This window comes from Musa acuminata, chromosome BXJ2-6 (genome assembly GCF_036884655.1).
Source record: "Musa acuminata AAA Group cultivar baxijiao chromosome BXJ2-6, Cavendish_Baxijiao_AAA, whole genome shotgun sequence".
NCBI classification, from domain to species: domain Eukaryota; kingdom Viridiplantae; phylum Streptophyta; class Magnoliopsida; order Zingiberales; family Musaceae; genus Musa; species Musa acuminata.
The window spans coordinates 17,421,908-17,437,139 of record NC_088343.1 but is presented as its reverse complement, the minus strand read 5'-3'; the positions used below and the strand labels follow the sequence as shown (position 1 = coordinate 17,437,139).

The window sequence follows — 15,232 nt, the reverse complement described above, 5'->3', positions numbered from 1 at the left end:
CTTATGAACATTATATTGCAAATCTTATAGATAATTCAGATTGCAAATATTTTTTATTGATAGTTTATACTAAAATTATCGTGTTTGATAAATATTTTTAGATTGATAAGGAATCCAAGTAAAAAAAATATTTTTTTTAAAGAAATAAATCATTAAAGTTAAGATATGATTATCTTACGAATAACCATATATGTTCATGCGTTGGCGGGGAAGAATGTGAGTATTTTTGGGTTTTTACTCTACTAGATCTAAAAGATGTGATGAAAAACATGATTTTATTTTTCTTCTGAATTTTATGTGAGAATATGTACCGGAGATTTTGTGTTTCAAGGTACTTGTAATTTGATTTCACATGAATAAGAATTTGATATAAGAAAGATTAAACCCCATATAAATCTTGTAATTTGATTTCACATGAATAAGAATTTGATATAAGAAAGATTAAACCATATAAATCTTGTGCTTTATACTGTATCATTGTTTAAAAGAATCTCTGTTTGGGGATCAAAGTCTTCTCTTCCTCAATAAATTTTTTATTTTTATTTATTTGTCAAAATAAATAAAAATCACTGAATTCATACTTATCAAAATCAGATCAAATGATCGGACCAAAAAAATAAAAAAAAGTGAGAAATAGATCATCGAACAGTTTGATATACTTGAATTTTTAGCGATTGACCCAACGAATTATATATTTGATTCGCATGAATCAATTGGGTCACATAAAATTAGGTCGATTTTGTAAAATAAACAGTATTACTTAAATGCTCTTCGCATAAATTCTTCCTTATTATTTGTTCTAAACGATGTTTATGTCTAAATTACACGATCGCTAGTCTCATATTATCTCTTTTGTTCCTCCTTTATTATGCCTTCTCATCTCCCCCCTCTTCACACCTCCTCTTATGTTTTACTCCACCTTCTAAACCTTTAATTTGTTTTATATGATCAAAATTATGTTTTTCATTTGATTTTTAAAATTTGATTTTTAAAATTTTAAAAACTGTATATAATTTAAAATTATTTTTATATAATTTTAAGAAATATTAAAAATTTTAAAAAATATATAATTTAATCAGTTGATCCATCCCATCGTTTGATTCTGAGAACCATAATTACAACCGGCTCGACAACGCCTACTAATACCAATCCCTACAGTCCGATTCTCTGGACACGTACCCGAGCATCACGTGCAACCTGTAAATAGACGCCACAGACTAAGGGCGTTTTAGTCTTTTCACGAGCACACAGGAAGGCCTTGGCATATTCTCGACCCGGCCAGGGGTAGAGTTACCCAAGTTCTATTAATACCCGACTCCCACCCGCGATGGTCTCTGCGCGATTGCCCTCAGCATCCTTCCCCGTTTCAGCGCAGGCGTTTCATGTCCATCAACCCCACCGACGCCCAAAGGTCCGCAATTTCCCATCCGGCTCGATCGTCTCCCAACCCTTGTCTTCACCATGGCTCTCCACCGGACCCTCGCCGCCCTCTCGACGCTTGGGTCGAGAGCCTCCCCTCCGGTGGCCTCGGCCCCGCTGGATCTGCGCCGGCCTCCACCTCGGGGTCCCATGTCCTTGCTCCAGCAAATGCTTCAGGTGAGTTCTTGCTCGATTTGATAAGTTTTGACGCCTGGCGACGTTAACTCTGGATTCTAGGGTTTGTTGATGTGTTTCCGCAAAATTGGGGGTTTCTAGATGATCTTGAATTCTACGTTTGTTTTAGATTAAAATTTTTCTCTTTCTGAGCATCCTGTTAGATTGTTGAGATGCCTCAACGGTGTGTATCTTTACTGCTGGATTTGACTGGTTCTTGGTAGCTTAAAGCGATACGAACAAGAAGGTCATGAATATGAGTTGTTTGTCTTTTGTTGTTCGATCAATTGGTGGTTCTATTGTTATCGAGGATTTCAGAATGTGTATTTTCCTGTTCTCTTTGATGTCGAAAGTACTACTTTGCTCGGTGGTAAGAATAATTTGATGTCAAATTGGTGCAGATAGTCAGTACTCCCTGACATTATAACTTTCCAAATCCTAAACAGAGTGGCCGCTTGCTACACTTCCTTCTTTAGAAAGCGCTACTATTGTCTACTTGAGAAGATCATGGGTAGTGAATTTTTTTATTTAGCAACATACGGGTTGTTTACACTGTCATGTGCTTCGACAGCTGACCATCTTAGCACATTCAAGAAACATAATGCTGCACTGAACTGAGAGAGACATGCATTGCGTGCAGTGCGCTAGAAAGACTGATGACATGATTAATGTTCTATTGGTGCTAGCTGTTACTGGGAAGAGAGAATATTAAATAGATGAATCTTCTTGTGGAAGAAATTTCTCATAGTTTCGTGTGACATTTCTTTGGCCATATTTGTGAAATGAACTGTCTTTGCTATATATGATTTTGCAAATTGTGTTTTGCACAATTGATATGAGCTTCTATTTTGATGCTTCCTTCCACAGACTTGAGTTATGTGTCGCAATTTATATTTTGCAGAATCAGCAGCTCCTGCAGGTGGAAGTTCTTACAATTCAACAAGGAAGGTGAGGAAATATCTCCTACATCCTTTTTCGTCTTATAATGGTGTCATATATAACCTCCATTTACATTTACTAATCCATTCTAGCAGATGTGATCACACTCCAATTGCTTGTACTCTTGTATTTTAGTTATTCAATGACATAAGTTATAGTAGTCAGTTGGTCTCATACTAAATTAACAAATTAACAACTTCATGTTTTGTTATAAGAGAAGAACATATTATGGAAGCCATTACATGCTGTATTATGGGATATTGTGCAAATGAAAATGCTAATGAAAAATTAGGATCTAAATTATTAATATCCACTGAAGTAATTCCTCTGAGAACTGCTACTTCAGAAGTTACACAAGAAGCAAAGAGAATAACTCTATACAAATTAAATTTACAAGAAGAAGATGTTGTTGATTTTGAACAGCTTACTCCAATACAACAATTCAAATGACTGAAAATGTTGCATAAATAATTTCGCTTCATCTTTATTAGGCTCCTGAAAATATATGTGAAAAGCATCTACCACAGTTGTGGGGGAACCAATTTCTTCACGGTTTTACCAAATATCTTTTTTTCTGTCTTGCGATCTGGACAATGCAAAGTATAATCATGATTCTTCTACTTAGAGAGTCCATCACGTCATCAACACAGGTCCAGAGACCACATTTTTAGGTGTCTATGCATTCAAGAAAGATCCTTTTCGTTTGAAGACCATAGATTGTAATGGAAGACTAAATGTTAGAGTGAAATCCTGCCTTTTGATGTGAGTTACCCAATGGAAAAGTGGGTCCATCAGGTAAAAGGGTCAATTTTCCACTCTGAATTCTTCACCCCTTCCCAAAAAAAAAAATGAGTGACATTGACAACATTGATTGGCAAGGCGAGATATTCATTTCTCTCTTACTTAAGTCTCTAACAACTGTTGATTCCCAAGGGATGGAGGCTTACTACAAATAATATGTATTGAAATTGGTAAATTCTGCAAACAGAATGGATATAGAGGATGGTAAAAACATGACATAAGGAGTTCTGTGAATCTTTCCAATGGACAATTGATTACAAACTAGTGAAAACTATTTAATAGTCTAATGTAACTAATTGATGATTTATTGGTAACTGGATGCTTCTTCTAGCACCTGAGAAGTTTCTGAATTTGGTGCTTGTGAATATTTAGTGGTCTTCTCTGTTGAGGTTCAGTTTTCTGAAGTGGTTCTGCCTTGTGCCTCATCTGAAAATATATTTATATTCTTCTTTGCAGGTGATTGGGTCCAGAGTCAGTGGTACTAAGAAAGTCTCATGTTGTAAAAAAAGTGGCACTGCTTATGAATGCCAGTTAGGCAGAGAAGAGGCACCTTCTCAATTTAGGTCCAATCAGTTTGGACCTTCTCAAGGCAATGAGAGACCACCAGCAAATGCAAAATTTGTGCATTCTGGAAATTTAGCTACAAGACCTGGTGGTCTACATGGGAATGCTGGTCAGTCGGCTACAAGAAGAAACAATGTTATCAATGCTAATCATCTGCTTAATTTCTATTATGATCCAATTTCCCGTTCTGAACCCAGAATTCCTCCAAGAAGGCAGCAGAAGATAAAACCTTACAATAAAGATTTGTTCCTACAGGCAAATTACAAATTTGTGGTTTTAGATAGAGGAGGCTGTGAAATCAAATCTATGGATCCAGATAAAATGCTACATTGGGAAGAAGTGATCTGTGTTAGATACTCAACCCCTTTGCTAGTGCAATGCCCAATTTGTTTGGACACTCCACTTTGTCCACAAATAACATCATGTGGACATATATACTGTTTTCCTTGTATACTACGATACATGCTCATGGGAGAGGAAAATCACAAAGGTGAATGCTGGAAAAAATGTCCCCTTTGTTTTACAGTGATATCTACTAAAGATTTGTATACAGTCCTTATTGAGAATGTTAAGCAGTTCGGTGTTGGTGATCATGCACATTTTACACTTTTAACCAGACCCAAAGTCTCAGTATTTCCTGTGCTGAAAAAGAAACAAGTTGAAAGTTCTACACCATGCACTACAGATGGCCTTTGTGACTTGTTTTCTAAGTTTGTTCTGACTTCTGATGTGGAATTATCTGTGAGGGAAGCTAAATCTGATCTCTATGATTGGCTACATAAAGCAGATTCTGGTCTTGTTGATGATCTGGAGAAGCTTCCATATGTTTGTGCTGCATTGGAACAGCTGGAGGAGAGGATGAAGGCCTGGATGGAGCAACAAACTGACAGCACCATTCCTCTACGGGACCATGTCACTCCTTCCGTGAATTCCAAGACTTCTCTTAGTTCTAAAAATAGGAATTCTCATGCACTAAATTTGACTTCAAATCTTGGAAATGCCGAATCATATGCATATGAATCTGGAATTGGAATGGTGTGTTATATACCAGATCATGAGAAAACTGGCTCTTCCACTGGAAATGCCGAATCATATGCATTTGCTGATAGCACTCTATTACCACTTGCTGCTAATTCTGAACAGCTAGAGAACTCCAACGAAGTCCCATTGTCACACAATGAAGATGAGAGCTTCCAGCAAGAAGAAATGACTTCACAGCGAAATTCACATAGTTGCAGTGGTGGAACCGAAAGGGATTCATACACTTTTTACCAGGTAGTATATGATTTTTCTTGAATTTTGAAATATCTAAATAATTACCCATAAACCTTTTTACTTAAGTCATATTTCTGTGGGAGCAAAACTACATTCACATTTTTTTCTATATGACTTGTTATATATATGAATATATAAAATTTGGATATGCTTGAATGCCATTTTATCTGCACAGGCAACTGATGGTCAACATCTTATTCTTCATCCATTGAACATGAAGTGTCTCCTTCATCACTATGGGAGCTATGATTTGCTTCCACCAAGGTGCTTGAACTTCTTGTTTTAGACAAATGCAGATGTAACAATTCCACTTGTTGTGGTTGTTTTAGTAACTTTATGTTCTTTTTTTCGTTGACTTTATTTTTCTTAACCTTTTCTTTTGTGGCTGTAATTAGTATGTTTGTTTCATAGTTTAAACAATTCCTTTTCTGATCACTCATGGTTCAAAATTTTGTACACCTTAATTATGATCTGTCTTCTTGAACTCGTAGCAGCAATTTCGAACGCAAACTTTGTTGATGACCTTTAAGTCCCTAAATTTTCCGTTAATTTGAAATCAAAAGGGTTAATGATACAAGACAGTCATTGGAATTTGTATAAGTAAAGATAATACAAGTTTCTGGAGACCACTTGAACTGTGTTAGATTTTATGTATAGGATTAAATCAAACAGGATAATGAGATAATCTATATAGAGAACATTTGGTGTTTTGTTGAATAGTGCTGATTGAAATTGCAACCAGTCATTAAATACTCATAAAGGGATCAGATATTCCAACTAGGTTTTGATTGGCTAGAAGAAAGGGTTTCCTTTTTTTGGAATTTAGGAGAAAATATTTGGTTGTTATCATTTATTGGCATATCTTTTTTCGTCTTCTTTCTGGTTGATCAAGCATGATATACTTGATTTTTGTTTGTTGATTCCTCCTTTTCTGTTGAAATCTTTGTCGTCTGTAGCATATCTGTTCCACAAAATATTTCTTTTACCACTTGGCCTTAGTTTTAGCTTTAGGGACTCTATCCAGATGTAGTTAAGATCAACTTATAACCTCTGATGTTTAATTTAATTATGCTTGATAACCATGTTTTATATAATTACGGGGAGAATTGCTGATTCTTTTAATTTAGTTACAGTTCTACACACAAGGAGTTTTATGCCAAACCAAACCATTTTAGTCTCAGCTAATTTATACCATATTCTGGCCCGTTTTTTGGACCACTTCGGTCAGCACATTCCAGAAATACATAGAATTCTCCTATGTTGCCAATATTTGAAGTCTTGCCTGCTAGTGTTGTTTTTATCACATCCATGATTATTGCCATTAGGGTTCATAAAAGGAAAACTTTGTTTGCATACAACTACAATAGTGTAGGTGTTTAGATGCATGTGTTTCCATGTTGATGGCAGACAAAAATGATTTCTGTTACATTTTTCTTTGTGACAGCCCATACTGCAGTTCTACATAAAATATTGTTTTTTGCTCTGATGATTGCATGGACAACTGTTAGAAAGAGCTGCTAAATTAAGTTCTAGTCTCTGTAAAAGAGGTGAAAAATGTGTTCAATCATTGGGAACAATGGGTGTCTTCTAATGTCAATTTAGGGTCAAATAAGATAGAAACAAATTAATGGGTGGAACTCTTCTTTGGTGTAAAACTATGGGCAATGAAGAGTCATCAACAGGTAATGTCTTTGTTGGTAGCCAAATATCTTTTATCTAGAAATAGTGTTGTCGATGGATGCTCGGGCACTTGCCTAGTGGCTCTGGCAAGGTTCCGGGGAGATGCCTTGAACTGGTTGCAGCTTAGGCAAGCATCTCAGTTGGGGTATTGTGCATCACGGGCGATCACATGAGCCAGCCTAGGTGCTGGCTCAATCCTTGGCTAGTGCGACCATGAGTCAACCTTGCTTGGTTTGCACCATAGGGTTGGGACTTATGTGAGCTGAAGGGCATCCTGTGCGACCTGGTTCAGTAACCAATGCATGCGCATGGGCCTGTCATAGCCTATCCTCTCGGGGAATAAGCACGACATGTCAATTAGGTTGGATATGGTATATGCTATTTTCTAAGGTCTAGATTGGAATCTTGGTTTTTATTTTACTGGAAATGCCTTGGAAGTACTATGAGGATAAGGGAAGTCTGGAGATTTGTACTGCAAATGATCTTTGTGTCATGTATATCATGATTAAGTACTTTACTTGTTGCAATTATGTTAATCATCACTTATATTGGGAACAATCTAAATGCAGTATTAGTGGTGAAATTCTGGAGCTGGAAACTGTAACTCAGTCAGAAGCTATGAGAAGGCGTTACCGCTACCTAAGTCATTTCTCTTTAACAACAACATTTCAGGTAGTTTCTGTCACTTGTTAGGCTTCAGAAAATTGAGATTTGCATTACTTATACAAGTTTTCACTTTTCACTGAATGCAGCTTTGTGAAATTGATTTGAGAGATCTATTGCCTTCCAGCTCTTTAGCTCCATTCTTGGATGAAATGAAAAAGCGTGAAAAGCAGAGGCACCGCCTTGCAAGGAAGGTACATATTATCAGTTGGAATTGAAAGTCTTAAGGTTCTTGATTAATATTGCAATTTCCAAGTTATTGATGTAGACATTTGTTTTGTTGGTTTTTAAAATGCTGATATTTGTTCAATATATTTATTAATGAGATGAACTATTAGTATCTTGTGGGATTTTCTTGGTCAGTGATAACTCTCAGAAATGGTTGATATTGTCATTTTATTCCACGAGGCAAATATTTATCTAATGGTGCCCTCATTTTGGAGTTTTGAAGAAGTTGTTTGGAGACCTGCATTTATGATTTTGTGCACTCATCAACTGCTATCATGGTTACTCTTCTGCATTTCCAACAAATGCCAGGCATGTCATAGTTGGCAGGTTATATTGATTTTGAATCACAATACATGTGTATATTGGGCTTGCAACTAAAATGCACATGCTACAGATCAAAGTTCGTCTTACCGGTCCATACTGGTGTATCGATCGATCATTGGTATGGTATGTATCGAGCTGTACCGATGTACATATGATATGGTGGGGCATGCTGATGTACCGGTATTTACCGCACATATCGATTTCCTGTCAAATTGGTATGTACTGCCCGTATCGAGTAGTATGCTGTAGTACAGTGAACCTTGCTGCAAATAAGTTTTCAACTTGAGTGATGTGTGTTGAGAGAGTTCTTGATCCCAACCCACCTTGTTTGTTGTATCGGTGAGGGTATGACTGTATACACTTAAAAACATAACAAGATGGGGAAGTTCGTTGAGATTCATGTTTTAATCTATTTAAGGTTCTACTAAGTACAACTCTTTGATTTCAACCCAGTTTGTTTGCTGCGCTATGTGAGGTATATCCAGTGATGCAAGTTTCTCCTCACCCAGACATATATGGACCAGTTGGTATTTACCATTTTTGGTGTAAACCTGATCCACATGCAGTTTAGGTCTTACTACCTGGTTTCGGCCCATTACCATCATTGTACCAGGCGGAAAGCCCATCCAGTGTAAGCCTAGTCAAAGAGCCCTGTTGTGGTCTTTTTAACAGCATAAAAAGGACTGAACAAACCTTTTTTCCTTTCTTCATTCTCATTCTTTTCTCCTCTCATCGAAATCACACTCCACACTCAGACCAAATCTCTTCCAAATTTACTCAAGACTTCAAGGAAATTGAGTGACAAGATGTCTCCCTTACAATCCATACTTTGTGAGCTCCATGAAGATAATAGTGACATGAACCAGAATGTAGCGTACTAATGATGGTGGCCTTGACTGCCAATCTCATATTCCTGCCACTCAAACACAGATGGTTGGAACGTGTATCTAGTAGTTTTTAAGTCACACCACCTAAGATGTGGATCAGGGAGCATGAGTAACCATGCAATTCATTTATGATTGCTAAGATAAAGGAAAGAAAAATGTTGTTGATCTATACGAGGATATGAGGTGTTGCCTACATGATATCAAACCGGATAGCAGTCCCTTGCATTCTTAGTCTTCCTACTACCTTGGATCTTATGGTCAACAAATACATGGTGATAATTGATCAACCTTTTCGGAGTCAAATGCATCTTACAACATGCAACAATGGTACCGATGAAGAGTGATGAGAGTGCATCCATGTGGTCCATACTGTAATAAAGCTACTGAAAGATTAAAGAGGGAATAATGTTATGGCTGGCCTAATGAATAACATGCAATTGATTGATCAATTGGTGTTGGTTGAACTTGTTGATATCTGAATATATGTTTCAGATCAGCTAAAGGCATTCTTGAAATAATCCTAAAATATGCCATGACTGTCAGACTTACATGTTCACTGACTGGTCTGCATCATCAATCCAATTTTAAAATGCAAAACTCCATCTGTGTGCAAATTAAAGAAAGGTGTATCGTGGGTTAGATGGTACTGTTTATGTTGTCATTTCACATTTTTTTTATTTGTCATGAAGTATGATCTTTTTGAACACCATAGCTGATGGATAGAAGTGGCTGACAAATTTAGGAGGCTTCTAATGTCTGGATCCAGTATGGTTGTCTGACCTTTAAAAATGAATGTCTCAGTGTTGAAAGTTGCATATTGAATATCTTAGTCCTTTTCTTCTGCCCTCAAGGAAAATGACGAGAGAGCAAGGGCTGAAGCAGCATCTGCACAGCTCAATCTGATATCATCTGCTCAGAGGCAATTAACTCACAAAGATGTTGTGTTTTCATCAGATGACTTTGAAGGTATGATCTTTGTGCCTCCAGTATTGAAATCATTTTCACATGTGAATTTTAGAGCATATCTAATAAATTCTGCTTTTGTGATAACTGTTAAAATGTGTTTCCTTTCATTTTTTCAATCTTAAGATGTTCGATGAGTATCATCATTACTAGAAATGCATATTGTTTTGATAGATAGTATCACTGCTGTGAGTTGCATTAAGGGCATTCATTAACCTTTGTGGAACTGCAGTTTTTGCTGACTATTTTCTGTTCCTTCTTAAGCATTAGGAGCCAACATTGCACCATCCAGCAGTCCTCCCACTGGTGAGAGAAAACTGTTTTCTGATGTAACACGGCTTGGTTTTGCTGCTGCACATGATTCACCTTCTTTAAGAGCTGAAGAATCTGCTGATGTATCAGGTGATGTGGCTGAAGCTTCTCATGTTTATGGTATGGTTTACTTGAATTGATTTCTTAGTTGGTTATTTCTTTAATATTTCAAGTGAATTTAATGAAGTTTAGTCCCGACTTGGTCTGCCATTGATCTCTGCTGATGACCATATATTTCTTGTCAAAGTCATCAATTTCTTGTGGTTTCCAAAAGAGTTATCCAAGGTCTTTACCTTTCTTGCATACCACTATTCTTCTTTTGACATATGCTAGTCAAACTAATTTTTCATCCTTCAAAATCAGGAACTTCTACTGTAAATTTCAACCAGTATTTTCAAAAGTGCTGGACCCTACAAGGCGCCAAGTTGCCTAATTGCTCGAGCCACTAGGTGCTTGCCCAAGCAAAACAAGATGCTTATCTTACAAAGATATAAAAATATTATTAAGTATTAAGGATTATTACTAAAAAATGCTTCAATAAAACATGACTATTATTATTACATATGCAACTACCACTAAAACATCAAATCATATGTATCCCAACCATCTATAGTGTACTCAATTAATAAAATGATTATTAACTTAGTCCATATCTTAATAATAAAATAATATAAATTCGAACACCCATTGGCCCAATACTCCTAAGAGCTCTTTTAATTATTAAGGTGGAAGAGAACAGAAGACACATACCAGATGGGAGTGAGTGACGGCTGTGGAAGACCCAACGGATATGGAGACACTTGGCTAGATAGGTAGGTCAGGGTTTAAGTGGGTCTCCATGCAAGGTCAAGCTCGAGCTATGGGGAAGAAGTCATGCATGTCAAGTCCACACGTGTGGGGAACTAGATCACATTGCTTAATTTACCGGTGGCTAGGTCAAGGCAAGGCTAAGTTGGCAAGGGGTTAAGCGTGTTTTGAGGTGAGGTCTGGCTTGTGCCTTGGGGGGAGGTCATGTGCATGAGGTTAGGTCAGGGCATGGTTGGGTCAGTGGGGGTTCCTGCACGAGGTAAATCTCACTTTACAAGAGAGGGGTCACATGTGTCAGGCTTGTGGGCATGGAGAACCATGTTGCCTTGTGTGACCACACATGCTGGTTTAGTTCAGGGCAAGGTTGGTTTTGCAGGGAGTTTCATGTGAGGGAACCTCTTGCAGTTTCATTTTTTAATAGTTAATACAACTCTTTCCCTCTTTAAATTATACCAAAAATACAAGAAAAAAAAGGAAAAATATATCTAAAGAAACAATATTCCATCACTTAATGTTAGTCAATCTTATATGAGAAAATATTCACTTTATTTTTTTTTTCAAAGGCATGCCCTTTCTTATCAACAGGATATTTGGTTGGGATTATTTTATTTCATGTCAAGTGTATTCAATTAAATGTAACTTCCTAATTTCTTTCATTCTAGCTCATTTACCTTTTCTTCTTGTGTGATTAAATGTAATCAAAATAATTAAGATGTCGCTATGTAACAAATTATTGCATGGTAAAAATTCCATAAAATACTAAAATTATTCAGAAGATAAATCAAACAAAATTTTGTCTCATTTGTTTCTGCTGCTTGGGAACTTGTCTTGAGTTGATATAACTAGAGTTGAAATAACAGAGTAATCGTCTTTAGATTGGCCTTAATGATAGGATATATATTATGGTTCAATGATTTCAATAGGCGCTCGGGCACTCGGGCACTTGTCTTGAGTTGATATAACTAGAGTTGAAATAACAGAGTAATCGTCTTTAGATTGGCCTTAATGATAGGATATATATTATGGTTCAATGATTTCAATAGGCGCTCGGGCGAGGCGAGGCCCGAGCGCCTCGCTTCATTTCCAGGCAGCGCACTTCAAAGAGGCACCGCCTGGCTCGCCCGAACCCAGGTGCCGGGCCCTTCGGGCGAGTGCTTGGGTTAAACCAAGCGATTGAACCAACGTTTTAGGTCTGGTTCGGTCTCTGGTGCTTTAGTTGGTTCAATCGAACCAACTAAAGCACCGATATTAGCCTCCTTTCGCGACTTCCCAACCCTAACCCTGCTCGTTGCTCCCGCTTTGATTGAACCGACTAAAGCACCGATATCAGCCTTCCTCTTGCGACTTCCCAACCCTAACCCTGGATTGAACCAACTAAAGTACCGATATTAGCCTCCTTTCGCGACTTCCCAACCCTAACCTTGCTCGTTGCTCTCGCTCCGATTGAACCGACTAAAGCATCGATATCAACCTTCCTCTCGCGACTTTCCAACCCTAACCCTACTCGTTGCTCTCGCTCCCGCTGTCGTTGCTCGCCGCTACTACTGCCACTGTCGTCGCTAGTCGCTCGCCGCTCCCGCTGCCACTATCGTCGCTCGCTGCTCCCGCTGTCGCTGCTACCGTTGCCACTGTCGTCACTCGCCGCTCCTGCTCTCGTTGTCGTTGCTCGTTGCTATAGCTGTCGCTGCCACTGTCGTTGCTCGCTGCTCCCGCTGCCACTGCTCTTAGTTAATAACCTCGATCTTACTCTTACTCACACTCTTCTCACTTCGTTTGTATACTGTTAACAGTATATTAATAGTATACTGCTAACTGTATATTAGTAATAGTATTTTTATTTATTAGATTAATAATATATTATTTTGATTTTAATACTGTTACTTTTTATTTATTTGAAATTATTGTTATTGTTTTGAATTTTGAGATTTTTTGTTAATGTGATATTGTGATTTTACAAGATTTTCTTAATTTAATATTATATTTTTATTTAAATAATTATATTTATTAATTATATTATATATTTTTATATTTTAGCATTTCGCTTCGCTCGGATGAGCACCTAGGTGAGCGCTTAGTGCCTCGGACATTTTTGGATCTTGACACCTAATGATTTTTAAATCACTATTATGGTTAAATTGAAAGTCATAGTATTAAATATAATGTTGGAAAAAAAACATGGATATGCAAGGAAGTTTTTTAAAGGATTTTGTAGTTGTTGAATAGAAAATATATTAAATTAAATAAGGAAAATAAGGTTGATGCCATACTTGAACCAATCATGGTTTAATTCCCAGGGATGAAGGCTTTCCACCTTTGCTAACATTTTAGTCTTTTCTTGTCAGCTTGCATAGGCATACCACATTTTTTGGTCTGACAAAATTTTGGTAGGGTCATCAGCATTTAGAACCTTGTTTTACACTTGTGATCCCCTTTCCCTACCCTTTTCATTGCAAAGGCCATCTAGATTTGTTGCCTCACATTGTTAATATTCTTAGATATAGGATCCACACTGATCAGCACAAAGCAATCTTGCAAGGGTAAGTCACCACTCTGGTTGACCTCTGTCAATATCATGTCAGCTTTGGCCAAAACTTCTCTCTTTAAAATTCTTGAGAATCCAAAACTATAAATTGGAACTCTTGGTTTGAACTAACTTCAAAACATCAGTGATTAATCTTAGGGGTCTCTTTGTTTGAATTTATATGCCAAATTAATCAAGTTGGGGCCTTGTGATTGTTCACAGACCATATAGAGGCCCTTTTACAAAATAACAGTCAATTATGCCTTTAACCGAAAAAAATTAATGACTGCTGCTGAAGATCTTTATCTTAACCTTATAAAATTTGTTATAGACAGCGAATGTGACTGTCACCCTTCAAATCTAGTTCTCTGCTGAAACTTGTGCATCCCTTCTGGTGACAGTGGTTTTGGTTTATTAATTTTATCAAACTGCTGGAACATCCATATTTTACTTTTGTGTTATATCGAAAAGCATTTTCTGGATGAGATTTCTTTAAGGCATAGCTTATGATCTTTTTACTTTTGGTTTCAATACAGCCCCTAGGCCGATGACAACATCGTCATTTGCTACAATATTATCTTCTGCCTGTGATGTTGAGAGCTCCGAGCAGCAGACGAGTGCACAGGGAAAGAAAGGGAAGAAACCAAATAGAGTGCTTTTGTCTACGGCCAGCAGCCGTCGCTACTGAGTTTTCAGCAAGGCCTATGTTCATATTTGATGTTTTATAGCAGCTGTATCATGTGTGTTCATTTAGCTGCCGAGGACAGTGGTTTAATTGGTGGATATTTTGGTATGTTCAATAAATGATGTTACTTAACTGGATTTTGGTGTCTGGTTTTCTATACATTGCCACTATTTTCTATGATACGGATGCTGCAGTCTCTGTTTCCTGTGCACGACGTTGAGATTAAGTCATACAAGTTCTCATAGCATATTAAATTCATTCTTGAAGTTAGTACGGCTGTGATTTGACATGATTTAATATGTATCTACGATTTGACCTGATTTAACATGAATCATATATCTACGATTTGACATGATTTAATATGTATCGAGATATATTGATATATCGAATGTCGGAATGTATCGATGGTATTTAAAAAATCATAAAAAATAATTTTAAAAATATTTTAAAATAAAAAATAAATATAAATAAAAAAATTAGATTAAAGTTTTAAAGTTAAAAATAAATATAAATTTAGTTTAATTTTAGTAAAAATAATCTAAATTAGGAAAGAAGAGTGATACATATCTTTTTTTAATCTTTGAGTAGTTTTGTAGTATGTTTCGGATCATTCTTTCATAAATATTGAATAATTTATAAAGAAATAATTTGAATCGTTAAGTTTTTAAAAAATAATTTAAACTTTAAGATTCAAATGAATTAAGAAATTAAATTATGGATATATCTAGTTTTGCCACAAAAAAAGAACGATGAGATTTCATGAGTGGTGGATCAAGGTCTTGAATCCTATGCAGTTATATATCAATTTGATATTCTTGTAAGACCTAATCTTGAAATTGATCTCATGATATAGTATAATAATATACTGTATGCTATTAGTGCATCAATGTGGTGATAGCCATAGTCTGATCATTGTGGATCATGCATGTCCGAGACGACTCATGAGGTAAGTACGATTATGGCATGTATTGGTGTGGAACAAGAAGAATA

At 36.6% G+C, this 15,232-nt stretch overlaps 1 protein-coding gene across 3 annotated transcripts; it reads left to right on the top strand.

Annotated features, from left to right (window-relative positions):
* The first annotated feature begins 1,329 nt into the window (after positions 1-1,329).
* On the top strand, positions 1,330-14,379 carry LOC135615146 (uncharacterized). 3 transcript variants are annotated; one of them, XM_065113266.1, is made up of 10 exons: positions 1,330-1,596; positions 2,495-2,541; positions 3,790-5,172; positions 5,348-5,436; positions 7,422-7,524; positions 7,605-7,709; positions 9,806-9,920; positions 10,182-10,223; positions 10,320-10,349; positions 14,094-14,379. In XM_065113266.1, the coding sequence occupies exons 1-10, from the start codon at positions 1,383-1,385 to the stop codon at positions 14,243-14,245; spliced, it is 2,280 nt and encodes a 759-aa protein (XP_064969338.1). In that variant the 5' UTR covers positions 1,330-1,382; the 3' UTR covers positions 14,246-14,379. The 3 variants fall into 3 exon arrangements, with proteins under 3 accessions (XP_064969338.1, XP_064969337.1, XP_064969336.1); XM_065113265.1 differs by lacking the exon at positions 10,320-10,349 and having other exon boundaries at positions 10,182-10,319; XM_065113264.1 differs by having other exon boundaries at positions 10,182-10,349.
* The last annotated feature ends 853 nt before the right edge of the window (positions 14,380-15,232 follow it).